Genomic DNA, 27834 nt, shown 5'->3' with positions numbered 1-27834 from the left:
GCTCCCCGCCCCGCTGAGCGGCTGCGCAGAGGAGCCAGGTGCTGGCGGGCCGGGCTGTGCAGGGCCGCCAGGGGCTGGGGGAGCCGCTAGCAGCCTGTGCAGGATCCCAGCCCGCAGGCGCCCTCGCCATTGAGGCCTCGCTGGGCGGGCGCATCCGGCTCCCGGAGCAGGGCCCCAGCGACTGCGGGCGCCATGGGCCAGTGCGGCATCACCTCCTCCAAGACCGTCCTGGTGTTTCTCAACCTCATCTTCTGGGTGAGCGCGGCTGTGGGCGGGGGCGGCGGGGGTGCCGCGCCGAGGCCTCGGCGGAGGCGTCTGAGGGGTCCGGCGGAGACTGAGGGGTATGGGGGGACTGCAGCAGCCGCTCTGGGTCGAGTGCCCGGCCTAGGACGGAGGGACGCCAGGCCTTGTGCCTGGAGGGCGGAGGAGGGAAACCCTGAGGGGCTCCTGGCGGCCCCCGCGTCCGGGCCTCAGAGCTTGGCTGCCCCTGGGCGGGGGACTTCCCGCGGAGGGGCTCGGCCCGGCCTCAGGTTCTTCCATGGAGCGGCCTGCCGGACAGAGAGCTTTCCGTGCGGATTCCTCCCGGACCGCAGGCTGGAAAGAGGCTATTTATCCCCCAAAGGGCCAGGCTCCGCTCTCCTTGTCGGCCTGCAGCTCCGGGGCCCCGGCTTGTGAGCAAACGGTGCACACAAGCGGGGGCGCTGCCAACTCGGTGAGGACTTGGACTTAGAGCTCTTTGTGAATGGAGAACTGGTGGGCCGGTTAGCAGCCCCCAAACCGAATGGCTTAGACTTGTTAAGTCAGATAACCCTTTGGGCAAGAAAATAAAACTATTTGGGTCATGGGTGTGGAAAACCTGAGATTATAAACCTTGGTTAAATATGACTCGGGTGTCACAAGATTTAAAAATCCATGGGCTCTCTTTCAATAAATGGTGGCTTATGAGTTTTTTTAAAACACACTCAAACTCATGTATATAGCCACTTCATCCTAGTTCAAGTTCTTATCTCACCAGGGACTTTTGTAAAAACCTGTATTGATTACTTTTGTAATCTAATCCTCTGGACCTTTGCACCTGGATAAAGCTTATTAAGCATTCTTCCCTTGCATCACTTTATTTATAAAACAAACAAAGCCCCTAAAACATTAGCAGTAAAGTAAGGTTCAATCTCTTGATGTCCTCAATCACCTTTCCTTCCCCATAACTGGCCATATTCTTTTTTTTTTTAATAGTTTTTTTTTTATTGATTTTTTACAGAGAGGAAGGGAGAGAGATAGAGAGCTAGAAACATCAATGAGAGAAACATCGACCAGCTGCCTCTTGCACACCCCCTACCGAGGATGTGCCCGCAACCAAGGTACATGCCCTTGCCTGGAATCGAGCCTGGGACCCCTCAGTCCGCAGGCCGAAGCTCTACCACTGAGCCACACCGGTTTCGGCAATAACTGGCCATATTCTTAAGCACTTGCTGCCCTGGACAGACTTCTCTTTCCACAGTCCCAAGATACTCCTGGAACATTCGAACTTCCTATACTTTGTATGTCCCCAAATTCTTGCCACACACATACCTATTTTGGAAAAAAATATTTTCTTCTTACAACTCCCATCTTCCCCTCTCCTCTCAAGGAGGAAACTTTTTATATCCCCACTAGTGTAGCATATATAATAAGGCACCTATACATACACGTGCAATGTAATAGTCTTTTTGGGTATTTATGGTGTGATGGGAAGAGTCCTGACTGATAGTACCTATTCAGAATCTCTCACGTGACAATGGGGTTTTCGTGATTTTTTGTTGTTGACACTATTACAGATGTCCCCTTTACCCACCTCCATCCATACCACTCCCCTCTTCCCATCACTACATTCATGATTTCTTCTTCTCTAATTAGTGTTTTTCATACATTAGTTTGAGTTACAAGCCTTTTTAAAAGGTATTTTCAGGGATCCCCGAATAATACTCTTATTATTAATAAGATACTTAGGGAGAGACTTCACTTTGTAATTGTTAGTTTCTTGTGATTTTTATGGGCATGACTTTTAATTTTGAAGAATCAGATGAATTCTAGGCTATTTAACCTCAGGGACTGGAATCAAATATTGGAAATACTGGGCCATTTTCTTTAAATAAATAAATAGATTTTTATTTACTCTTAAATATCAGTTAATTCTAAGTGATTGCTTAGGAATCTTTGGAAATTGTGCTAGCATATGTACTTTTGGTACTTTCTTCAGTGAAAAAGGTTATGTTGAACTTCAGTTGTGCATTTCTTAGTGGGTTATTCCAGGCCTAAAGTTATACTATGTAGTAAAAATACCCTTTATCTAAGTTAGCAAGGATATAAAGCTTTTGTGAGCGGTGATAAGGAAGCTAAGCAGACATGCAGGGAAAAATATGGCATAGAGCAGATTAGTGCAACTTAACTTATTAGAAAACAGTATTATTAGATTTGTCTCCCCCCAGATGTTTAGTTTAGGGACAGACGTTGGAATTTGATGATGGCAATGATAGCTAACATTTGAGTGCTTATTACACTTAGGCACTGTGATAAGCACTTTACATGGAGTGTTCGCACATCAATCTGGCAGGAATATTATTATACTTTTTTACAGATGAAAGCATTAAGGGTTCCTGAGGGCATTAAGGGGCTAACAGAGCCTGCGTTCAAACTCAAGTTGTTCTATAATTAGAGCCCTGAGTGTTAGAGCAAAGTGATTTCAAAAGATTTGGAAAGGGAAAGGACCTTATTAGGTTATGTTAGAGTCACTTTCTCTAAAACATACTGATTTTAATTTTGTATAGAACCTATACTAGTATTTAAAATGCACTATTTAACTTGTCATTTAAAAAAATTAGGCCATTATGAGGGAGTAATACATTTGTAATGTATTCTTCAGTTTTAATAAGTGTATCCTTATATACTGGCTCCCTCCCTCCTTTTAAGGCCTTAGTGAATAATTGAAAAAAACAAATATTCCCTGCAAAGGGCATATTGAAAGCTATTTTAGGTTGCCTTGGGAAACTTTTTAACTTTGTGTACTGGCTCCTCACTATCAGGTGGTAATGGTGATTGTGGTTAAGTATTAACGCTTAATTGCTTTGGCAAGATCTTTAAATTGCATCTTTTAATATCTTGATATCCTAATTAATTTGGGAGTTGGTTCAGTGAGCTGTGATGTGGAAATGGTATGTTCTTGACATATGTAGGCTCCACACTACATTGACTTAGGCTGCGTTATTTTGGACAGTGGAGTCTAAGAAAGTCACTGTGGAAAGCCACACAATAACGGGGGAATAACTGGTCCTAAAATCCTCTAGGTTGTCCAGTGGAAACAGATTTCCTCATCATTAGTGCTGTGGCATGAAGGATAATTTTGGGCAAGGGAAAGGATGAACACCTTAGATCTCTTTGTTTTTATGGAGTGGCATAGCTTTAAAATATAAGTATGTAAGTGCTAGACCCACGATGGTCGATGGAGCATATTGGTAGTGTTTGGTTCATGATTAAATATTGAATGATGTTGAAACAGTTACAAACTACACCTTTGTACCAAAGTCATACTGGACTCTTACTTGGGTAGATCACTTGCTATGACCCAGGAGGCTTCATCTAAAGCAAGTTTAAATCAGTACTTTTTAATATTCAGGGTAAAGTTATTTGAATACTTAATCATATTATAAAAATTACCTTTATTTAATCTACCCTATGTGAAAAACCAATTGGCTAGTATTAATTTTGCTCATAAGTGTCTTACGCTTTATAGGAACTGCAAGAGAAAGCTTTGTCCATGCTTGTAGAAATTATGCTCTGGCACATCTATTTAGGCTATTGTTTTTCATCTGTATAAGAGGTAATAGTAACATGAAAACTATGAGTAGGAAGCACCACAAGAAGGTCAGACACCTTTTAAATTGGCTTTAGAAACAGCTTTAGAATGTGGCATCTTTACTAATTATCATTTGCTCATATGAAAAACTCTATACATACAAATAGTATTTGGAGGTAGAACAAATGATTCAAAAAATTTATATGCAACCACAAAAAAACCTAGAATAGCCACAGCAGTCTTGATTAAAAAACAACAAAATTGTAGGTATCGCAGTACCTGATATCAAACTATACTACAAAGTTATAGTAATCAGAACAGAGGGGAGGCAGTTTAGGGGACTGGATGAAAAAGGGGAAGGGATTAAGAAGTATAAATTGTTAGTTACAAAATAGTCACAGGTATGTAAAGTATAGGGAATATAGTCAGTAATGTAATAACTGTGTATGGCGCATGTGAGTACTGGCAATGCTGTGTAGTGTATGATTGTCTGACCACTAATTCAAAACAATATTGAATGTAAATTGTAATTTAAAAATTTAAAGGAAAAACAATAGTTGCCTGGGTTCAGGATAGAATAGGCAGAGAGCTACATTTAGCTAGGGATTAAGTTTTCCCAGGGAAGTACAACTAATTTATGGGAACAAAAGAATTGAGGGTTTATATAAGGGCATGCTTTTGAAGAGAGACCACAGAATCTGATGCAGGTAAAGAGGGAGATGAACACATGAGGGAACTAGTGCATTCTCCTCTTAGAAGTATGCCTAGGCCTTTCCCTTTTCCCACTTCTTACCCCACACTCACGCATCTTCTAAACTCCAAGGGACTTCATGAGACTTGCAAGCAGAGGACCAATGGGCAGCAGCAGCAGCTTCTCCAGGCTAACCCTCTGAACCTGTCTCCAAGGCCTCCTTTTCTCTGACTCCAGGGGGCTGACAGCAGCCCTGCCTTTGCTCTCATGTGTTTCCCATAACATTTCTGGTCTCTCCTTTCTTGCTTCTTCTACCCTTGGTCCTTCCTTGTTTCACTGTCCCCAGCTTTTATAAATGTACTCTCAAAATCACAGACGCACATACACAAGAAAAGAAAACATGAGGGAACTGAGGGGCACTTTGAAGGGGTTAGGGTCAGTGGTTTGTAGGTCCTGGTTGAGGTAGAAAAATCATTGGAATGTTAGAGAGAGTGTCATGATCAAACAGTGGGATGTTTGAAATTGAGATTACAAAGGCTGGTAATCTTTGATACAGACAAGATCAAAGATTTGACCTTTGCAGTGGGTGGCTATGGTAGATTTCAAGGTCTGTGGTAGAGTTGGTCACAGGGTATAAGATGTCAATATTCAAAGATGGTTTTAGTCTCAGCAGGAAATAAGATAACAAAAGCCTTTGAGAGGTACATTCAGTAGATCACTCCTTTCTGCTGCAGAGTAAGCATTGTTAAAGTCTCCCCTGCTGCATCATCCATCATCATGTGTAATCAATAAATGATTTAATATCCTCTTTAAAAATGTCTTTGAGGAAATGAGAAAGAAAGTATATTTATAGACAAATTCTAGTAAAGATCTTTGGATTTGATTTACTGGCACATGGAACTAAGAAGCAAGTCAGTTAGTAGCTCAAAGTTTTTGAGGTAATTGTACTGCAAAAGAATTCATGAGCTAACATGAAAGGACTTTGTCTGTTAATAAAATCTTTGAGGTGTTAAAACTTGCACAATAGAGAGAACCAAGATGGCGGCATAAGTAGACACCTGAACTTGCTGCCTCTCACAACCACATCAAAACTACAACTATCATCCAGAACCGTGGGAAAACTGGCTGAGTGGAAGTTCTACAACTAGAAGGAAAGAAAAAAGCACATTGAGACAGGTAGGAGGTGCAGAGGTGGGCATGGAAAGGGCTGGCAACAGGGTGCATTGTTGCATTTTTTTCAATCAAGAGGGAGATACATTACTGATTGCTCTAAACTCCAGTCCCAGGCGAGGCTCTGGAGATCCAGACTCATACGGGGAGAAACTGGCCTGTCTGGCATCAGGCCAGAACCTGAGGACAGCTTTCTCTCAGAAATCATTGTTCCTGCGTTGGGGCGCCGGATGGGGAGACGCAGGGATCTCTCTGGTACAGGGCTGACTGGCAGCCATTGCTGTTTGCTCTCCCCAGTGATTCCCTGAGACCTCACCCCACCCAATTTACAACCCCACCCAAGCTGTGTGCAGCATCTTTTGCATATTAATGGCCTGTCCTTTTCCCACTTAAAACCTGTCGAACTGCTGCTGGGTGAGAGAGCCCCAGAACTTCCAAAAGAAGGTCCAAGGCTCAACAGCAGCAGTCAGCCTTGTTTCACAGCTGGACCTCATCTGGGCACTTCCAAATCCCAAAACAAAGAGGAGGAATCTGCAGATCTCTCTGTTGCTCCTGCTGGTGGCCTCAGGCAGTGGCTGACTTTGCACCTTGGAGATCCAAGAGCCAGTGTTCCCAGGGGTCAGTGTGAGACCATAATGGATTACAACTCTTCACATCCTTAAGCAACATACTCAAGGGGCAGTCTCAGTGAGCACCAAAGCCCCACTGAAGCAAGCCCTGCCCCATAAGGGTGTCTCCTGTGCAACAGAACTTCCAGTGTAGACACAACTGATCATAGCAGCCAACTGGCCTGATACCAACAGCAATCAAGGCTTAACTACAATAAGACTGTGTACACAGCCTACAAAGGGATGCACCAAGAGTTCCTACCTCATGTGATTGGGGAGGCTGAGCCACTGGGCCCCATGGGACACTTACCACACAAGGCCACTCTATCAACGCAGGGAAGCAGCCAGAATGCAGAGACAAAGAAACATGTCATGAATGAAAGAAATGGAGGAAAGCAAACTACTGGATATAGAGTTCAAAACAAAAGTTATAAGATTACTCAAGAATCTTCTAAAAAACCTCTGAGAAACTTAGTGAGACCTTCAAGGATCTTAGTGAGAATGCAAAAAAAAAAAAAAAAAAAAAAAAATGGAAAATGACCAGTCAGAGATTAAGCATACACTGACTGAAATAATAATATACAGAAATCCAACAGTAGACTAGAGTATCCCAAGAATCAAATAAAAGATTTGAAATACAAGGAAGCAAAAACACCCAAACAGAGGAGCAAAAAGAAAAAATAATCATAAAATATGAATATAGTGTAAGGAGCCTCTGGAACAACTTCAAGCATACCAACATTTGAATTATGGGGGTGTCCGAAGAGAGAGAGCAAGATATTGAAAACCTATTTGAAGAAATAATGACAGAAAACTTCCCCTACCTGGTGAAAGAAATAGACTTACAAGTCCAGGAAGTGCAGAGAACCCCAAACAAGAGGAATCCAAAGAGGACCAAGACACATAATAATTAAAATGCCAAGGGCAAAAGACAAAGAATTTTAAAAGCAGCAAGAGAAAAACAGTTAGTTACCTACAAGGAAGTACCCATATGACTGTCAGCTGAATTCTCAACAGAAACTATGCAGGCCAGAAAGGAGTGGCAAGAAATATTCAAAGTGATGAATAGCAGGAACCTACAACCAGGATAACTACCCAGCAAAGCTATCATTCAGAATTGAAGGTCAGATAAACAGCTTCACAGACAAGAAAAAGCTAAAGGAGTTCATCACTGCCAAACCTGTATTATATGAAATGCTGAAGGATATTCTTTAAGAAGAGGAAGAAGAAAAAGGTAAAGATAAAAAATTATGGTCCTAACTGGTTTGGCTCTGTGGCTAGAGCATCGGCCTGTGGACTCATGGGTTCGATTCCAGTCAAGGGCATGTACCTTGGTTGCAGGCACATCCCCAGTAGCAGGTGTGCAGGAGGCAGCTGATCAATATTTCTCTCTCATTGGTGTTTCTAACTCTATCCTTCTTCCTTCCTCTTTGTAAAAAAATCAATAAAATATATTTTAACAAAAGCTTAAAAAATTAAGAAGCATTTAAAAAATTATGAAAAACAAAGTGACAACAAATACATAACTATCAACAAGCGAATCTAAAGATCAAGTGAATAAAAAATCTAATGAACAGAATAAACTGATGAATGTAATAGAATCAGGGGCACATAAAGGGAACTGACTGACAATTCTCAGGGGGCAAGGGAAGAGACTGGACAAAAATCTTTAACGTATGGACGAGGACAGTAGAGGGGAATGAGGGCATGGGGTGTGGTAGGAACTAGGTGGAGGGGAGTTATGGGGTAAGTGAAAAGGAACATCTGTAATCTGAACAATAAAGATTAAAAAACAATGAAGTATGAGGGGGAAAAAACTTGCAGAATAGCAAGGTAGTTTCAAAGCTATATGGCCTAGGGAGGGCATATTTCCAGTGCTCAGCAATAGTGTGGCCTGAAGGCTAATGAACAGAAAATAACCTCCCAGGTGGTCAAGAGCAAAGGACTGTAAGCGGCAATGGATTAGGGAGTTCCTCACAAAGCACACAATCCAGGCCAAAAGAAGGACTGCTCCAGTGCCCTGCACCAGAGACTGCTATGTATTTAATACCCCTCCCTTTCTGAATGGGAGTTTGTATTTTAATATTCTTAGTCCAAGTCCCCATTGTGCATTTAGAAAAAAAAAGAATAGTGGCAATAATGATGATAGTGATGTTGATAATGATGGCAGAAGTAGGATTAAAGAAATATTTTATTGATTTTTTACAGAGAGGAAGAGAGAGGGATAGAGTTAGAAACATCAATGAGAGAATCATCGATCAGCTGTCTCTTGCACACCCCCCACTGGGGATGTGCCCGCACCCAAAGTACATGCCCTTGACCGGAATCAAATCTGGGACCTTTCAGTCCACTGAGCCAAACCTGTTTTAGCAAGAAGTAGGATTTTTTTTTTTTTACTTGTTTCCTTGAAAGGTTAAATTTCTGGGGAGAAAAGATAGTGTATATTGAAAGAATCAGAATTGTGTTAGATAATCAGAAAACATCTAAAGATGTATCAAAGCCAGATAGACCCAAGAAAAGTAATAATCGAGCAGTTTGACAGAGATGCTTGATATTTAGGATTAAGCAGATGACTATTTTATGCTGACTAGTGGCTTGGTACATGAAATTTGTGCAAGGGGGGAGGGAGGGTAAATCCCTCAACCCAGCCTGCACTCTCTCCAATCTGGGACCCCTTGGGGGATGTTTGGGCCTAAACTGGCAATTGGACATTCCTCTCACAACCCGGGACCGCTAGCTCCTAACTGCTCACCTGTCGCTCACCTGTCGGCCTGCTTGCCTGATCACCACTCTGCCTGATGGTCTGGTCGCCCCCAAGTGCCCCCCCCCCCCCCCCCCCCCCCCCCGCCAGCCTACTTGCCCCCAACTGCCTCTCCCCCATTGGCCTGCTCGCCCCTAACTGCCTCGGCCTTGGCCTCGGCCCTACCACCCTGGCTTTGTCCAGAATGTCTCCCGGTCTAATTAGCATATTACCCTTTTACTAGTATAAATGGTTAAGGACAGACATAGGAATTTATTGTGAGAGAATAACAAGGTCTCAATGTCAGACATAATTTTAAACATTACTGATTATGCAGGTGATATATTTACTTTTTTTTTCATAATTTAGAGAATATTAGTTTCTGTAATCAAATCCATGTAGATTAAGGCTTTACATATTTAAAACAGTGTGTTACTCCTGTACAAATGGAAAAAATTATGTTGAACATTTCTTGACTGATACAGCTGATAATTTCTGTATAATGCCAACCCAACACAGTACAACTGGGATAGTTTTTCCAAAGTTGACAGCACAGCTAATGTTTCCAAAATTTCAAATTATTTACTTTTTAAAGAAGACATTAAAAAGTATTAAAAACAACAACAACAACAACAAAAAAAACACCCCACATTACTATAATTTCACCACCCAGAGATTAAACATTATTATTTTGGTGGGGTTTTTAAATGACTGTATGTGATGATATGTGTTTGTTTTTCTTCTAACATACCACAAATATTGTTTTTTTCTCTTTTAAAATAATTTTATTTTTACTTTTCAGTTACAGTTGACACACAATATTAGTTTCAGGTATGCAATGTAATGATTACAATTATACCTTGATAAATCTAGTACCCATCTGACACCATACATAGTTATTACAATTTTTTTTTTTTTTTTTTTTGCTATATTCCCTTTGCTGTATTTTATATCACTGTGAGTGTTTTGTAACTACCAATTTGTACCTCTTAATTCCTTCCCCCTTTTCACCCATCCTCTTAAGCCCCCTACCATCTGGGAATCATCAAAATGTTCTCTATATCTATGAGTTTGTGTCTGTTTTGTTTGTTCGTTTACTATGTTCTTTTAGATTCCACATATAAGTGAGATCGTGTGGTATTTGTCTTTCCCTGTTATTTCACTTAGCATGAAACCCTGTTGCAGATGTCAAGATTTCATTATTTTTTATGCCTGAGTCATATTCCATTGTTGTACCACTTCTTTATCCATTCATCTATGGATGTCACTTAGGTTGTTTCTACATCTTGGCTATTGTAAAAAACATTGTAGTGAACATCAGAATGTATATGTCTTTTTCAAATTACTGTTTTAAATAAATACCCAGAAATAGAATTGCTGGGTCCTTCTTTGTCTCTTGTTATTGCCTTTGCTTTAATCTACTTTGATCTGAGTATTGCTGCCCTAGCTTTGTGAAAATTATTATTTTCACTTGCATGAAATATCATTCTCCATCCCTTATTGTATGTGTCTTTTGATCTAAAGTGGGTGTCTTCTATGCAGCATATGTAAGGGTCTTTCTTTTTTCTCTATTTAGCCATTGTATGTCTTTGATTTGAGCATTTAACTCATTTACATTTAAAATAATTGTTAATAGATATGTTGTCATTGTTACTTTATTATTCATATTTTTATCTCTTATTTTTCTTCCTTTAAAGTAAGTCCTTTAACATTTCTTATAATATGGTTTGGTGGCAATGAACTCTTTTAGCTTTCTTTTGTCTGGGAAGCTCTTTATTTCTCATTGAAAGTAGCCTTGGTCGGTAGACTAAGTTTGGTTGTAAGTCTTTGTTCTTCATCATTTTAAATACTTTGTGCCAGTCATGTCTGGCCTGAAATATTTCTGTTGAGAAATCAGCTGGAAGTCTTATGAGAGCTCCTTTGTATGTAACTGCCTTTCTCCTGCTGCTTTTAAGATTTCCTCTTATGCTGTGTCTTGGGGTATGTTTCTTTTGGTTCATCTTGTCTGAGAGCATCTGTGCTTTCTGGGCTTATATGTCTATTTCTTTCACAAGGTTAGGGAAGTATTTGTCATTATTTCTTCCGGTTAATTTTAAATTTTTTTGTTTTCTCTCCTTTTTCTGGTATCCTTATGACGTGAATGGTGGTACACTTGATATTGTCGCAAAGGCCTCTTAAACTATAATCATTATTTTGATTTTTTTTCTTTTTGCTAACCTGACTAGGAGTTTTCTACTACCTTGTCTTCCAAATGGCTGATTCTGTCGTGTTTCATATAATCTGTTGATTCCCTCTAATGTGTTCTTCATTTCTCACTAGTTCTCTTTTATATTTCTATATCCCTTTATATGTTGCCCATCTTTTTGTTGAAGTTCTCTCAGATCATTGAGCATCCTTATAACCAGTGTTTTGAACTGCATTGGGTAGATTACTTGTCTCCATTTTGTTTTAATTTTTTTTCCCCTGGAGTTTTGTTCTGTTTTTCATTTTGGACAAGTGTCTATCTCCTCATTTTGGCTGCCTCCATGTGTTTGTTTGTATGAATTAGATAGAGGTGCTATGACTCCTAGTCTTGGTAAAGTGCCTTGATGTAGTAGATGTCCTGTGGGGTCCATTGACACAATCTTTGTAGTCATCTGAGGCAGGTGCTTCAGGTGCGTCCCTGTATAGATTATGTGTAATTTCCTGTCATAGTTGAGCCTGATTGCTGTTGGCAAGTCATTGGGAGGGATGTACCCTCAAGCTGATTGGTTGTGTGGCTCAGCAGTGATTACAATGGAGTAGCTATTGTGCAGGAGCTAACACTATGGAAGAAGATTTTGCTGCAGCAGGACTCTGGTGCCTGCTGAGTCTGCCCTTCGGGTGTGTTGTTTGTGGAGATATTGGGTATTGTGGTGTTCTCTGAAGCTGGCCACCAGGTTTATTGGTTCTGGGCCTCTTAGTAGGGGCTTGGTCCTGGCCAAGGTCAGCTGCTGCCTGTACCCTGTCTCATGCAATGTGGTATGAGCAACAAAGTAATCTGCAGATGGTTGCCACTTGTGCTGGGCTTGGATATTCCTTTGGGAAGCTAAGCTGTGAATTGAGGCCTGCTGCCATTAGTGCTGGTCTTGGGTCTGCTTAACAAAAAGTATGGAACAACCCAAAGCCAGATGATGCTTGTTTGGGGTATATGAACCTTTGAGAGATTTTGAAAGTCTACAGCATGAGCTAAGACAGGCCCTTTTTATGGAACAACCACTGGAAGCAAGTTGGTATGCCTGTAAGTTGGTTAGTTTAGGGTCTTGGGGAATCAATCATTAGGGGCCCAGTTCAATCAGAAGGGGTTTTAAAGTCAGCCCCGTGCAGGACTCAGATCTCTCTGCACATCTGGTCTCAGTATAGCTGGGGCTGAGATTTCCAGCTCTGCTTGTGCTCCAAGTTTTCTACAGTGTGGGTCAAAATCCACGATCTGCACTGCCACCAACACCACAGGATGGAGGAGTCCATGTGGTTCCCTAGGTGGGGGGAGAGACCTCATTGGAGGTGGGAGAATCTTCTCCCCATTGCTCACTCCACACAGTTTATTCACTGTCTGGGGTCTACAAAAAGCCTTTCAGGAAAACAGGGTCACTCAAGAGTCACTGCTGGGTGTAATCCTTGGCCACTCCTTTCCTTCCCTCCCCCTCGCCCCCCTTTTTTTTGGAGCCAAACACAGCCTTTCTCCATAGTCAGAGTCCAGGGTGAATGACTTCCTCTAGGGCTGCCAACAATAGGTGTGCACATTGACTGAGAAGGTGAAGACCCAGCTTTCCACTCAGACAGAGTTCCCCTGGATCTCTCTGCCTGATGCTATGCAAGCTCTCCTTCTAGTCTCTGCTGCTCTGGGTTTGGGATCCCTATATGGGGATGGGGTCCATACTTCCAAGGGGAGAGAGCTTTCAGCCAGTATCACTCGGGCCTCTCAGCTGAGCACTAGCTCTAGGGGGGCTCCATCTTTCCACAACTCCCCATTTCTTACCAGTCTCTATGTTGCTTCTTCAGGGCACCTTAGGCAAAATATGTCCAGTCAGCTATACTCTTATTTTTTTCAAGGTGAGCATACAGTATTTCAGCTGTAAAATACTATTAGGCTGCAGCCATCTTGCCCCTCTTTCTATATTCTTTCTGATTGGTGTATCAGGATTCTTAAGATATATTCCTGGAAGTGGAATCACTGGTCAAAAAGAAGTTCCATTTTAAAATTTTTGAGGAAACTCCATACTGTTTTCCATTGTGACTGCACCAGTCTGCATTCCCACCATCAGTGTGCTAGGGTTGTCTTTTCTCCGCATCCTCACCAGCACTTATTTGTTGCTTTATTGATGGTAGCCAATCTGGCAGGTGTGAGATGGTATCCTTATTGTTGTTTTAATTTGCATCTCTGGAATGATTAGTGACCTTGAGCATTTTTCATATGTCTATTGGCTATCTGTATGTCCTCTTTGAATTGTTTGTCTTTCTTTTGTTGAGTTGTATGAGTTCTTTATATATGTTGGAAATTAACCCCTTATCACAAGTAATATTGGCAAGACATTGGGAGGGGTGGACCCTCAGGCTGGTTGGTTGTGTGGCCCAGCAGTGAGTTCTCTTTTCATTTTGATGATACTTTCTTTTGTTGTGTATATGCTTCGTAGTGTGATATAGTCCTATTTGTTTCTTTTTCCTTGTTTCTCTTGCCCTATAAGAAGCATCATTGAAAATTCTGCTACATGAGATATCTGGTACTTTACTGCCTATGTTTTTTTGTTGTTGCTGTTGTTAAGAAAACTTTTGTGATTTTATTGTATCATGAGGCATCTGAACAAATCAATATCTGGACAGTGAGGCAGCTGTTTTCTCCTTCACTTCTTTGAGTTTCTAGAGCAACTTGTTATTAGATTAAAAAAAAAAAAAAGACAACCTTTTGTATTATGTAAGTCTTTCCAAGGCATGCACTGGCTCAACACAAACTTCTGTCAGATGTAACCAGTCTAGCATCCAAACAGCATGCACAATACCTAGGTAGCAGCAGTGCCCTGTGCCCTTTCCCACCTGGTCCTGCTCATTTGTATATGCTAATTGGAGCACCTGGAGGAGTGTGAATAGTATCTGGAAGAGGAGGGAGGAGGAAACAGCATGAGTGCCTGGCTGGGAAAAGGTCAACCAAAGTTGTGCAGGGCAAGTCTGAACATGTCATTGGTGCAAACTCAAACATCTTTGATGTTCTTCAATAAGAACATTTGATGGGATCCAATGATGGGGTCTTCATCAGCCTTAAGCTGGCCCACAGCCATGCTGAGGAGCAGTTAATCTAGTGTGGGTTGATGGTCCTGCACTTTGATGCTTGGATTTTCTGGAACTAAAGGCTAGACAACTTCTCCACAATGGCAGCGTTCCCCTGGAATTGCTGTCCTTCCCATGTAAGGAATGATGTGCCGATGTAAATTGCGCCTAATTGAGTTCTGTCATTATCAAATAGCTGGTAGTGATGTTGAATGAAGCTGGATCAAATCTGATCCCAAATTGGCTTGTCTCCCACACTGAAGCTCACCCAGCCTCTGCTTATGCTCCATATTCTCTGCAGTGTGGGTCAAAAATTCATGATCTGCATTAATTGAAATAATCATGTGATTTTAATCCTTCATTTTGTTTATAGGATATAACATATTTATTGATTTGCAAAAGTTGTACCAGCCCTGTATCCCTGGAATAAATCCAACTTGGTCATTGTTTATGATCTTTTTAATGTATTACTAGATTCTATTTGCTAATATATATTTTTAAAAATATATCTTGCCAAAACCAGTTTGGCTCAGTGGATTGAGCGATGGCCTGTGGACTGAAAGGTCCCGGGTTCGATTCTGGTCAAGGGCATGGTTGCTGGTACATTGGGTACCTTGGTTGCGGGCACATCCCCAGTAGTAGGTGTGCAAGAGGCAGCTGATCGATGATTTGCTCTCATCGATGTTTCTAACTCTCTATTCCTCTCTTTTCCTCGCTGTAAAAAATCAATAAAATATAAAGTTTGTTGCATGAAATATCCTTTTATCTCCCTACTCTTTGTGTATTTCTGAAGTGGATCTCTTATAGACAGCATATATATGGGTCTTGTTTTCTTATCCATTCAGCTATCCTATGTTTTTGTTTGCAGGATTTAATTCATTTACATTGAAAGTGATTAAGGATAGGTAACATATATACATTGCCATTTTATTATTTATATTTGTTTCTTTACCTCCCCCCTTAAAAAAAGTTTCTTTAATATTTATTGTAATACTGGTTTGTTGGTGATCCACTCCAACTTTTTCTTGTCTGGGAAGCTCTTTATCTCACCTTTCATTTTAATGATAACCTTGCTGGTTATCATTAGTCTTTGTTTTAGGTCCTTGCTTTTCATAATTTTGAATATTTTGTGCCAATTACTTTTTGGCCTGGCAAAGTTTCTGTTGTGAAATGAACTGACAGTCTATGGGAGCTCCTTTGTAGCTAACTGACTTTTTCTTGCTGCTTTTAAGATTCTCTTTTGTCTTTAATTTTTTCATCATTTTAATTATGATCTGTCTTCGTATGGACCTGTTTAGATCATCTTATTTAGGTTCTCTGCACCTCCTGCACTTGGAAATCTATTTCTTTCATTAGCATATGGAAGTTTTCATTCATAACTTTTTCAAATATGTTCTAAATCTCTTGTTTTTCTCTCTTCTGCTTCTGGTAACCCTATAATGTGAATATTGTTATGCTTGATGTCATCCCAGAGGTCCTTTAAACTCCCCTCGTTTATTATTACTTTTTGCTTTTCTGATTTGGTGTTGTCTGATACCTTGTCTTCCAAATTACTAATTTGATCCTCTGTTCATCAGTCAGCCTCTGAAAGAGCCTTGGACATCATGAGTTGGGGTTGTAGAGTTTCAGGAAGTCAGCAGGGTGGGGTGAGTGGTGTTCACGATGTTCATGCAGATTTAGATTTGGTGTCAGTGCAGAGCTTGATGCCAGTTAGCAAAAGTGATGGTACACCAAAGCTAACAGCCACTTGCCTGTGGCCTGTGGAACTTTGAGGTGGGGCAGGGTTTCTGGGAGTTGTCAGGATGAATTGAGTGGTGTTCACTTGGCTAAAGGAGATTCAGATTTGGCTGAAGTGGAGAGAGTGCTCTACACAAGAAAGATGGTGCCTATTGGCCATGAGGGAGGAGAGCTCAACACAGGGACAATAGCGGCCATCCCTCCAGCACTTGCCCTGACCACACAACTCAGATTCTCCCTATATGTATCTGGCATCCCCTGTGCCACTGTCCCTACACCAAAGTCCAAGGTGAGTGTCTGTGAGCAAGAGTTTGTGTGGAGGCTCTTTAAGAGGATAGCTGGGTTTCTAATCTTCACCCAAAAGGACAAAATCCCCACAGATTAAAAAAAAAAAAATTTTTTTTATTGACTTCAGAGAGGAAGGAGAGAGAGAGAAACATCAGTGATGAGAATTATTGATCACCTGCCTTCTGCATGACCCCCACTGGGGATCAAACCTAAATATGCCTTGTCCCAGAATCACACTGCAGCCTCTTGGTTCATAGGTCGACACTCATCCACTGACCCTCTCCAGCCAAACCCCACTGATTTTTAAAGCCAGATGTTGTGGGGGCTTCTCTTCCCAGCACTTGTGGTATGGACTGGGGGCCCCAGTTCAGGGCTGGGACCCCTGGCTCCTTAGGGGACACCTTTGCAGCTGAGATATCCCTCTGGTTTCTCAGCTGCCTCACATGCACGTGGAGTTGGCCCATTTTGTCTCCCTTCCCCTTCTACTAGTCTTAATATGACTTTTGTTTATTCTTAGTTATAGGGTTTTTGTTTAGCTAGTCTTCAAATGGTTCTCCAGGTTGATTGTTCCATAATTTAGTTGCAATTTTGATGTGGTCATGGACCACACCTATTCCATCATCTTGAATGGGAACTCTAAAAATAATATATTTTTAAAAAATTGCCTCCATTATTCTAGTTGTCTTTAAAAAAGATCCATGCTATTTAGAAAACATAAGTTACTTTCTCCACTTTACATAAATGTAGTCTTTTTCTATCAGAGCTGATAATGATTCTAATGATCTATTGTAAGAAAATTTACCAAGCTTACTGGGTGCCATAGACCTAAGAAATAAACTGAGTTTTCAGGTTGAAAGGAATTATTTTCCTGTGTCATTGTGGAGACTATTTTGTAGTTGGAAAATTAATGATTTAGGTGTTAAATTTTAAAGGATGGTGAAGTAATTATTTTTCTGTGAAAATCTCAAAGTGCTTTACAAATTATAACTCATTAAACCAAATGTTTTAATACTTAGCCTCACACTGTATTTGGTCATTCACACATAAGCAAGTGGTATTGGGCTGTCAGCATTGCGTTGGTACATAATAATAGCAAAATCAATAATGCAAAAGGAGAATGTATATAAAACTGCAGCTGGAGAATGGTGGTTGGAGCAGCAGCCGAAATAAGACATATCGGTTCTCTGACTTAGTGCAACATTTTCCCTACAGGTGCTCTATAGCTTTTTAGTCACAGTGTAGTCCAAGAATCAGCAACATCAGCATCTTTGGGAACTTGTTGGAAATGCAGAATCTCAGGCCTCAACCCTAGACCTACTAAATAAGTCTATCCTATATAATAAAAGGGTGATATGCAAATTGACCAGACAGCAGAACGACCAGTCACTGTGATGTTCACTAACCACCAGGGGGTGGATTCTCAATGCAGGAGCTGCCCTCAGCCCGCAAGCCATGATCACCTGATTGGGGCCTGCTGGCCAACCTCTCGGTCCCTTCCCCTGGCCAGCAGGCTCTGATCACCCGATAGAACAGGGAACTGGGGTGGGTGGTGGTGGGTGGTGGGGCCGGCTGCTGGCAGCTGGGGAAGATGGCCCTGATTGCAGGCCAGGCCTAGGGACCGTACCCATGCATGAATTTCCTGTGCCAGGCCTCATAGTTTAATAAGATCCTCAGATGAGTCCTATTCACATGAGAAGAACTATTCTAAAGACTAAATAGACCCTAAGGGTTTGCAAAGTTTGCTATAAATGAGTCCTCAATCTTTACCATTTCACAACCTTGACTAGGACAGCAAGTTTTTTGGTAATGGGTATCATTGTTACTAGGTATTATTTTTTTCCCCCTAAAGGGATAGGTATCTTATAATAAAAAGCTAATATGCAAATTGACTGAATGATGGAATGACCGGTTGCTATGATACACACTGACTATTAGGGGGCAGCTGCTCAATGTAGGAGCTTCCCCCTGGTGGTCAGTGCACTCCCACAGGGGGAGCACTGCTCAGCCAGAAGTTGAGCTCACGGCTGGCAAGCACAGTGGCAGTGGCCACAGCCTCTCCTGCCTGGGGCAGCGCTAAGGATGTCTGACTAACAGGCCTAAGCAATCAATTGGACATCCCCCAAGGGCTCCCAGACTGTGAAAAGGTGCAGGCTGGGCTGAGGGTCCTCCCCCACAGTGCATGAATTTCATGCACCAGATCTCTAGTAGGTAATAAATTCAGATTCTGGAGTCAGAATGCTGGGGTCACATCCTGACCCTGCAACTTGTATCTAATTTCCTTATTTGTTGAGGGCACCTGTGATGAGCAAATGTGTCCTCCTTACCCCTTTTTTGATTTATATGGTACTGTAATTGAGCTACAAATAAACATTTGGGGTGTTTGTGAGATTCATTCTTGTCATCATTATTACCAAATTTGTAGTTTCTTATTCTAAGTAAATCAGCAATTATTGAAAAGTAGATAGAGTTTGAAAAACCTTTCAACTTAAGTAAAGAAATATTCTTGCTAATGCATAATAGGAGACTTTCCAGTTTCTGAAAAAAAGTATACAGATTGATTTAAAAATGATGGAAAATCTCACTGAATTATAAACTACTGGAACATTTTACCAGCTGCCCTTAGAAACTTACCAGCATTCTGCCCTTGTTTTCCACAGGGGGCAGCTGGCATTTTATGCTATGTGGGAGCCTATGTCTTCATCACTTACGATGACTATGACCACTTCTTTGAAGATGTGTACACTCTCATCCCTGCTGTGGTGATTATAGCTGTAGGAGCTTTGCTTTTCATTATCGGGCTAATTGGCTGCTGTGCCACAATCCGGGAAAGCCGCTGTGGATTGGCCACGGTAAGTTAGCAGCACTTCATTGACCAGATGTTTCATCGTAATATGTGGGAATATTTCATTTGGGTTATTTGCTTTGAATTAAGCATGAAACTCCATAGATTGGTTCCTATTGTTGGAATAGAATTAGCACTTGTCTTAAACTTGTAACAGTTATCTTAGATCATTTTTTTATCAAGAGAGTATTTAGTGCTATTTTTATTTGTATTTAATTTTTGACTATGTTTCCTTGCAGTTTGTCATCATCCTACTCTTAGTTTTTGTCACAGAAGTTGTTGTAGTGGTTTTGGGATATGTTTACAGAGCAAAGGTATGTTATCTACTATAATTTATATGCTTTAAAAGGTGGTTTAAGATAGACCAAATTCATTTTATCAAAGTAAACATTTTCTTTTGCCATACTTCAGTTTAGCCACTGTATTAAATATCTAAAGTTCATATGTCAAGATTTCTTGTCTTGTTTTATATAGCAAAGTGTTAATTCTACTCCTGTTCTAGTTTGTTTATATTTAGTTTTCTTTAAATTATTCAGAATGAGCTATAGATGAATAATTAGTCAACTAAGAAGTTTGTTCAAATTTCCTCTGCCCATAGATTCTCTATATAAGAGGGGAAATGCAAATTTCCTGATTTCTGTTTTGTTTTCCATTGCCTCTTTTAAAAATGCCTTAGAAAAAAAAAGATGATTGTGAGTTGTGTGATCCTACCTTCTACCTCATCCTAAGGAACAAGGTGACCTGCCAACTCGAACAAGGCAGCTGCTGCAGCCACTCCCTTCTTGTCCCTCTTTCCTTGTCATTCTCTTTTATTTTCTTTCCTCTTTCCTTTCTACTTTGCCTGCTTTTGCTTTCCACTTACAGTACCATTTAAGGCTAAACAGGTTTCTTTAAATTAATTAATTTGGGCATAACTTTAGAGCCATGGTATAGACTCCTTGTAAGGTATGGTTTTAAATCAAAAGCACGATATTCTAATTTAATATTCAAATCATTGATAAATAAGGTATTGAGCAACTATATAAAAAAAAAAAGGAATGCAGTGGATTATGCTCCTACCTACGATCTGGTTATTAATTTTATAGTATCCTGACATCGGTAATAAAATTACCAAATAAGTTTAATAATCTTCAAAGGGTAAGGAAAATCAGGTACAAACTTTAAGTGACTCTTCAATAATTAGTAGGAAAGTGTCATTTCTTTACCTGCTGATTATTTTTGCATATTTGGCCAAGTTTAATAATTTGTCCCAAAAGTATCTTGTGGTGGTGTTTTGTGTTTTTTTTTCCCCCCATGTGTTTTTTATTTTTATTTTTTTATTTCATAGAGATATAGAAACATCAATGATAGGAGAGAATCATTGATTGGCTGCCTCTTGCACATCCCCTACTGTGGGTCAAGCCTACAACTCAGGCATGTGCCCTGTCCAGGAATCAAACTGATGAACTCCTGGATCATGGCTCAATGCTCAATCACTGAGCCACTCTTGCCAGGCATGTGGTGTTTTTTGAATTACATTATTTTTAACTTCCTTAAGTAAAGGAAAATGCCTAGGTCTTCTGAGACTACACTGAAAACTTATTTTAAAAAAGGCAGCTCTAGCCAGTTTGGCTCAGTGGATAGAGTGTTGGCCTGCAGACCGAAGGGTTCCAGGTTCAATTCCAATTCTGCGTATATGACTGAGTTGTGGGCTCAATCCGCAGTGTGAGGGCAGGGAGGATGGGGGAGAAGGAGGCAGCCAATCAATGATTCTCTTTCATCATTGATGTTTCTCTCCTCCCTTCCTCTCTAAAATCAATATAGTATATATATAAAGGCAGTTGCCCTGGCCAGTGAGCTCGGTGGTTAGAGTGCCAGCCTACAAACTGGAAGGTCGCATGTTCAATTCCTAGTAAAGGGCACATGACTGGAGTTGCAGGTTTGATTTGGGATGTATGTGGGAGGCAATCAGTCCACCTGCCTCTCACATTAATGTCTCTGTCTCTCTTTCTCTCCCCCTCCTGCCTACACTCCCCCCCCCCCCCCCCCCCACTTCCACTCTCTCTAAATGGAAAATATACCTTCAGGTGAGGATTTAAAAAAGAGGAGGAGGCAGCAGTCCATTTATTATTTAGAACATCTGTCTCAAGGCTCGACTGCTTTTTCCCTTTTGAGTGGATTGTTAGCCTGACACTTTGCACACAATCTTTTCTTTGAAGCTTAATCTATGTGATATAAAATGCTTGAATCTTTACCTGAATATGTATAGAACCAAGAAGGGGTAAAACTTTTTCTTATAAGAAATTTACAGAGATGTCTGTCAATTTTGCAAATATGCCATTTATGCATCTTAGTTAGAGCCTTGACTAATATTATTTTTTACTAGTATTTTAGAGGGGCCAAATTGTTTGTTTTGATTCAGGTGGAAAATGAGGTTGACCACAGCATTCAGAAAGTATATAAGACCTATAATGGAACCAATCCTGATGCTGCTAGCCGGGCTATTGATTATGTACAGAGACAGGTGAGTAGTCTTGAGGTGAATTTGTTTTTGAGGGCCAATCACTGTTGGGTCAACATGAAACTTACTCTGCTATTACTATGTAAATTAGTCATGTACTTGCACAGTCATGGTTAACTTTATGATATGTTCAATGTTTTTATCTTCACACTTGAAAAGTTGTTTCCCATCACGACCTAGTCAAAGTAAGATAAAATGTATCTGACTTTCCTCCAAAAAAACTAATTAGCTAAGAGGTGGTGATGGAAGGAAGAGAGGTGTGTGCCACAGGGAAGGTGGGAGTCCAGATGGACTAAAGAGGAGGTGGGAGATATTACCTGTCTTTTTAAAGCAAGACCAGAAAAAGTAACTGACAAAACTGAAAAAAAAAAAAATTATGGACAATTTGAAACATACATGGAAATAGAATAGTATAGTTGATTTTTATGTTCAGAAACCCATCTTCAAAACTGTCAGTGTTTTGTTTGTAATCGTTTCATCTATTACCCCCACATAGCTTTTGCTAAATTATCTTAAAGCAAATCACAGACATTTTAGATAAAATATTTCGAACACTGTGTCATTGGAAATAGTATTTAACTCAGAACCAGGTATTTAACATGTAAGATAGGAAGATTTTTCTTAGCTATAAACTACCTCTTGTGGGCATTGTGCTCTTCATATTGACATTCCTAGAGGCACTAGCCATATGCAGCTATTTAAATTAAATTAAAATCTCAGGTCCTTAGTCACTCTAGCCACATTCTAAGTGTTCAATAGCCTTATATGGCTAGTGGCTACCATGTTGGACATGCTGACATAAAACATTTCTAACAATGCAAAAAGTTGTATTGTGATATCACTGTTCTAGAATAACTTAAGGTTCTGCAGTGCACAGAACTCTAAAGTTCAACACAGGTATATGTATTTTGTGAGGAGTAATATCTCTATTCTCTTTTCCAATAGCTGCACTGTTGTGGAATTCACAACTACTCAGACTGGGAAAATACAGACTGGTTCAAAGAAACCAAAAATCAGAGTGTCCCTCTTAGCTGCTGCAGAGAGACTGCCAGCAACTGTAATGGCAGTCTGGCCCATCCCTCCAACCTCTACGCTGAGGTAAGTTCAGTTCCTTGGCTAAAATTTGAATCTAGCCTAATAACCTGTTTTTCTCTGAATCATCTCTACCTGGAACTTCTTTTCTGCCTTGTTTTGTTTGTCTTTTTTTAAAAAGCCATCTTAACCATTTTTAAGTGTACAGCTTAGTAGCATTGAATATATTCACCACTACCCATCTGCAGAACTCTTTCCCTCTTGTACACTGAAACTCTATGCCCATTAAATAACATTCCATGTTCTCCTCCCCCAGTCCCTGGCAACCATCATTCTACTTTCTGCTTATGATTTTGATTATTTTAGGTACCTCATATAAGGAATCATATAAAACTTGTCATATTGTGCCTTATTTTTTTTTACTAACTACGTCTTCAAGATTCATCCATGTGTAGCAAAAGCCAGAATTTCATCCTTTTTTTAAGGCTGAATAATATTCCATTGTATAGATAGACTTCATTTTGCTTATCCATTCATTCATGGATAGACACTTAGTTGCTTTCCCCTTTGGCTATTGTGAATAATGTTGCTGTGAAAATAGATATGCAAATATTCGTTTGAGTCCTTCCTTTCAATTATTTTTCTTTAAGGATTTAAATTATATTATGTACAGATTGTAGTTATAGCTTTTTTAATATAAAAAAATTAATTTTTTTCAATTATAGTTGATATACAATATTATATCAGTTTCAGATGTATAGTACGGTGGTTAGACATTTCTATAGCTTACAAAGTGATCTCCCCCAATAAGCCTAATAACCACCTGACACCATATGTATTGTAGTTATCACAATATTATTGACTATATTCCATATGCTGTAGTTTACATCTCCATGACTTCTGCTTCTCCTTCAAGCTATTTTATTTTACTGTAAATAATTTTTAAATACATGGGCCTTCTTTTTTCTGTCTTTTAGTTTTTGTCATTGCCATTTCTGCCAGTGGGTGGTAGTATGTGACTGTGTAGCTTTCAGTTTTAAAAGAGACATATAATAAGGATGACTTTGTGTTTCAGGGGTGTGAGGCTCTAGTTGTGAAGAAGCTACAAGAAATCATGATGCATGTTATCTGGGCAGCACTGGCATTTGCAGCTATTCAGGTAAGCACAGCTAGCCAAGCAGTTTAGATCATAGTGTATTGATTCTCTGATGTCAGCCCTGAATCACTAAGTGAAAATGATTGAGATACCAGGCACCAGTTTCCAACATCTTCTATTTCCATTTGTAGTCCTAGGCCCAGAATGGTTTCAAGAAACCAGAGGTAAGGAAGAGGGAGAGAGAGATAGAAACATCAATGATGAGAGAGAATCACTGATTGGCTGCTTCCTGCATGACCTCATTGGGGGTCAAGCCTACAACCCAGGTATGTGCCCTTAGTCAGAATTGAACCCAGGACCCTTCATTCCTCAGGCTGACACTCTATCCACCAAACCAAACCAGCTAGGGCCACCTTATTTTCTTGACTTGATTAAGTGAGTGAGCTGTTCAAAATACGAACTGTATGTTCTTGGAGATATTTTAATAGAACTTTACAGAATTAAAAAAATATATATATTGCTTTATTTCAGTTTGGAAATAGCTTTGTTTTAGTTTTTTAAAAATATCTTTCTCCTTTCAGTTATTATTATTCTGTTCTCAAGGGTTCTATATGTTTACTAGAGGCCTGGTGCATGAAAATTCATGCATTGGAGGGGGGTGTCCCTCAGCCTGGCCTGCCCCCTCTCACAGTCCTGGAGCCCTCAGGGGCAGGAAGCAACCCAGAGATAGGGGAAGGCAATGTCCCATCCCACCTCTGCTGCTTCCACTGCCAGCAGCACAAGCCTCAGCCAGCCCTGGTTACCTGAGCCTCGGGCGGCCCTGGGTGGCTGGGCAGCCATTATCCAAGGCTTGTCTGCAGCTCGGGCCAGCCCTGAGGGGCTGGGGGGCTGAGAGGACTGGGGACTCCAGAGGCAGGTTCATGGAGCAGCCAGGCCTGCCTTGCCACACGTCTGCCACCCTGGCAAGTCTGAGGGGACTGGGCGCAGCCATCTTTGAGGGCATGGCAGTCAATTAGCATATTCCCTTCTTATTGACCGTGGGCACTGCCATTTTTGCGATGGTATGAGGGTCAATTAGCATATTCCCTTCTTATTGACCGTGGGCACTGCCATTTTTGCGATGGTATGAGGGTCAATTAGTATATTCCCTTCTTATTGACCGTGGGCACTGCCATTTTTGCGATGGTATGAGGGTCAATTAGCATATTCCCTTCTTATTGACCGTGGGCACTGCCATTTTTGCGATGGTATGAGCGTCAATTAGTATATTCCCTCTTTATTGGATAGGACTAGAGGCCCAGTGCACGTAATTTGTACACTGTAGGGTTCCTAGTGGCTGCCAGCTGCCAACCAAGTACTCCCTCCCTTCCTCCGGCCACCTGCCACTGCCTGGGCCTCTCTCCCTTCCTGCGGTCACCTGCCGCCACCAGCCAGGGCCTCCCTCCCTTTCCCCAGCCACCTGCCACTGTTGGCCTGGGCCTTCCTCCTTTTTCCCCACTGGCCCTGCCCCCTGGTCAAACTCCTGGACGAACTTTCGGTTGAGGGGACAATTTGCATACTATACTTTTATTATGTAGGATATACATAAATCAAGGTCTGGTTCTGCAACTCTAGTTTCTTATATTAATAGGAGCAATTATATATGTATGTATGTGTGTGTGTATATATATATATATATATATATATATATATATATATTTTATTTTTTTTTTTTTAATTTTTTTTTTTTTTTTTTTTTTTACAGAAAAGGCTTTAAAATAAAACAGGTTCTAACCTCTTCTGTATTTGAAACTTAGTTTTGTTAGATAGGTATATTTGGAAGTGTGCAGAGTGCATATATGCTTTGTGCAGTTTCCTATAGTGATAATGTTTTACCCAACTATAGTATATCACAACCTGGGTATTTTGTAGTGACCTTTGTTGTCTCTTGTGATGGGCTTTTAAAACCAAATAACTGAGACCTTTCAGTAGCAATGAAAAGTAGAACAGGAAATTAACTTACTCATATTTAGATCTTTTGCTAGTTTATATTTTGTAAAAAGTCACATGCTGCCAAAACCGGTTTGGCTCAGTGGATAGAGCATCGGCCTGCGGACTGAAAGGTCCCAGGTTCGATTCCAGTCAAGGGCATGTGCCTTAGTTGTTGGCACATCTCCAGTAAGGGGTGTGCAGGAGGCAGCTGATCAATGTTTCTCTCTTATCGATGTTTCTAACACTTTATCTCTCTCCCTCCCTCTTTGTAAAAAAATCAATAAAATATATATTTTTTAAAAAAGTTGCATGCCTTATATTTTGTGAGGTCAAAATTCTAGAATAGTTTTCTGCTTAATCCAATTTAACCATCTAGCTTATCCAAAATAATGTGGCATGACTTTATTATTATTCCAATTTGCTACTACGGAAGTATTAGGGCTTATTAAAATAAAATGATGGAGTTGTGACCTTTACAAAGTAATATGTATGTAATACCTCAGAGTCAAACCTGGATTTAAAAAATAAGAAATAATTGTGAATGAAACAAAACCTGCAAATTTCATTTGGGGGGGTGGGCGGGGGGGTGTTCTGCCATAGAGCTTTTGGGCTACACATGTACTGAAATTTGTGGACTATTATAAAGCCTGTCTCTTTCAAATCCATATGCCTGAAAAGACCACCATTAAATTTCCTCAACAAATAGCCTTGATCATTCTACTTTCTAGAACTTTCTTATCCAGTGTGGTAACTAGTGGTCACATATTTTAACTTTAAATTAATTTAAATAAAATAAAAACACAATTCTTTTGTTGCAGTGGCTAGTGGCTACCATATTTTGGCAGCTCAGATAGAGAAGGTTTCTATCATTGTACAAAGTCCTTTTGTACAGCATTGCTCTGGATTGGGAGTGGGGATGGCAGTAGGGAGAGCCTTGATTCTTGGCTAGCTTCACAAATTGTTCTTAGATGTAAGTGAGGGAAGCTAAAACTTGGTACTTAGTTTCTGAAAAAATATTGTGTTCATTACATGTTGCTTCTCTTACTCTTGTTACTGCTTTTTTGATGATTTGAAGTCTCTGGACTTTGAAACAACTTCATTGCCAACAAAGAAATATATACTTGCCATATAAAGGTTCTTAGGTTTTCTTTTCCATTGTTATTTTCTTCCCACAGCTGCTGGGCATGCTGTGTGCATGCATTGTATTGTGCAGAAGGAGTAGAGATCCAGCTTATGAGCTCCTCATCACTGGCGGAACTTATGCATAGTAGAAAACTCAAGCCTGAGCTTTTTCGTCTTGTTCTAATTTGGAAGGTGAATTGAGCAGGTCTACTGCTGTTGGCCTCCACAGTTCATGTAGTTTAAGCACACATGTCAGACAGAGCTGCTTGGTTCTTCATGTGCCCACTTACTTTCCTAGCCATTTAAGACTTCCTTTTCCCCTGTTCTAACTGACTTTTCACATCCCTATGTTTTTAAGTAAAGTGGTATATGTTCTAATTTCAAAGCCTTTTGCAAGTTGTATGGTGTGGTAGAATTAAAGGAGGATGTAGACTGCTTCTGTTTCCTCCAAGCAGCAATGGGACTGCTGCTGAAGTACCACTGGGTCCTCGGAGTACCACAATGGACAACTCTTGGCCAAATGTGGTTTTTTTTTTTTTGAAGGAAGGAGGAATTAACACCAGATGGTACCCCTCATCAGAGTCCTTATAAAAACTATATACCATAATCCAATAAGACAGCAACTATACAAAATGGCTACAATAGATTTTAGAATTATACAATGTACAACTTAGTTCATATTTAAAATCAGATTGATCTTTGAAACTAGAGGTTTTTAATTAAAGCTGGCTTTATAGGAGGAATATAATGTAATGTATGCACTACTGTTTTAAAACAATTAGAGTGTGTGTTTGTATGATTGAGCCCATTCAATGTAAGTAATTTTGTTAGAAATAATGTACCATATAGACTAGCAAAATAGTATGTAGATGTGATCTCAGTTGTAAATATAAAAATATAATTCAATAAACTCTGTATTATCCCTTAA

General features: G+C 40.4%; 1 protein-coding gene and 1 pseudogene across 2 annotated transcripts; one reads left to right on the top strand and one right to left on the bottom strand.

The window, feature by feature from the left end:
* TSPAN3 (tetraspanin 3) lies at window positions 1–27834 on the top strand. Its single transcript, XM_084877105.1, has 7 exons — window positions 1–255; window positions 19001–19192; window positions 19425–19499; window positions 21587–21688; window positions 22631–22783; window positions 23793–23876; window positions 26960–27834. Exons 1-7 carry the CDS (start codon window positions 193–195, stop codon window positions 27050–27052), a joined length of 762 nt encoding a protein of 253 aa, XP_084733231.1. The 5' UTR covers window positions 1–192; the 3' UTR covers window positions 27053–27834.
* LOC311612226 (nuclear transport factor 2-like) lies at window positions 10803–18980 on the bottom strand (annotated as a pseudogene). The gene is made up of 2 exons: window positions 18975–18980; window positions 10803–14613 (listed from the first exon to the last, which is right to left on the bottom strand). The product of its transcript is annotated as a nuclear transport factor 2-like (transcript).

This window comes from Pipistrellus hanaki, assembly GCF_964339955.1.
Source record: "Pipistrellus hanaki genome assembly, chromosome: 1".
Taxonomy (NCBI): Eukaryota; Metazoa; Chordata; class Mammalia; order Chiroptera; family Vespertilionidae; genus Pipistrellus; species Pipistrellus hanaki.
Note: the sequence above shows the minus strand (reverse complement) of the source record. Positions and strands in the feature narration are given on the sequence as shown.

Excerpts from the sequence above, each read along its gene's own strand:
- TSPAN3 (XM_084877105.1), top strand. The coding sequence starts at position 193 with ATGGGCCAGTGCGGCATCACCTCCTCCAAGACCGTCCTGGTGTTTCTC. Across the intron at positions 21,689-22,630 it reads TTGATTATGTACAGAGACAG|CTGCACTGTTGTGGAATTCA; the intron begins GTGAGTAGTCTT and ends CTTTTCCAATAG. Across the intron at positions 22,784-23,792 it reads CCTCCAACCTCTACGCTGAG|GGGTGTGAGGCTCTAGTTGT; the intron begins GTAAGTTCAGTT and ends TTTGTGTTTCAG.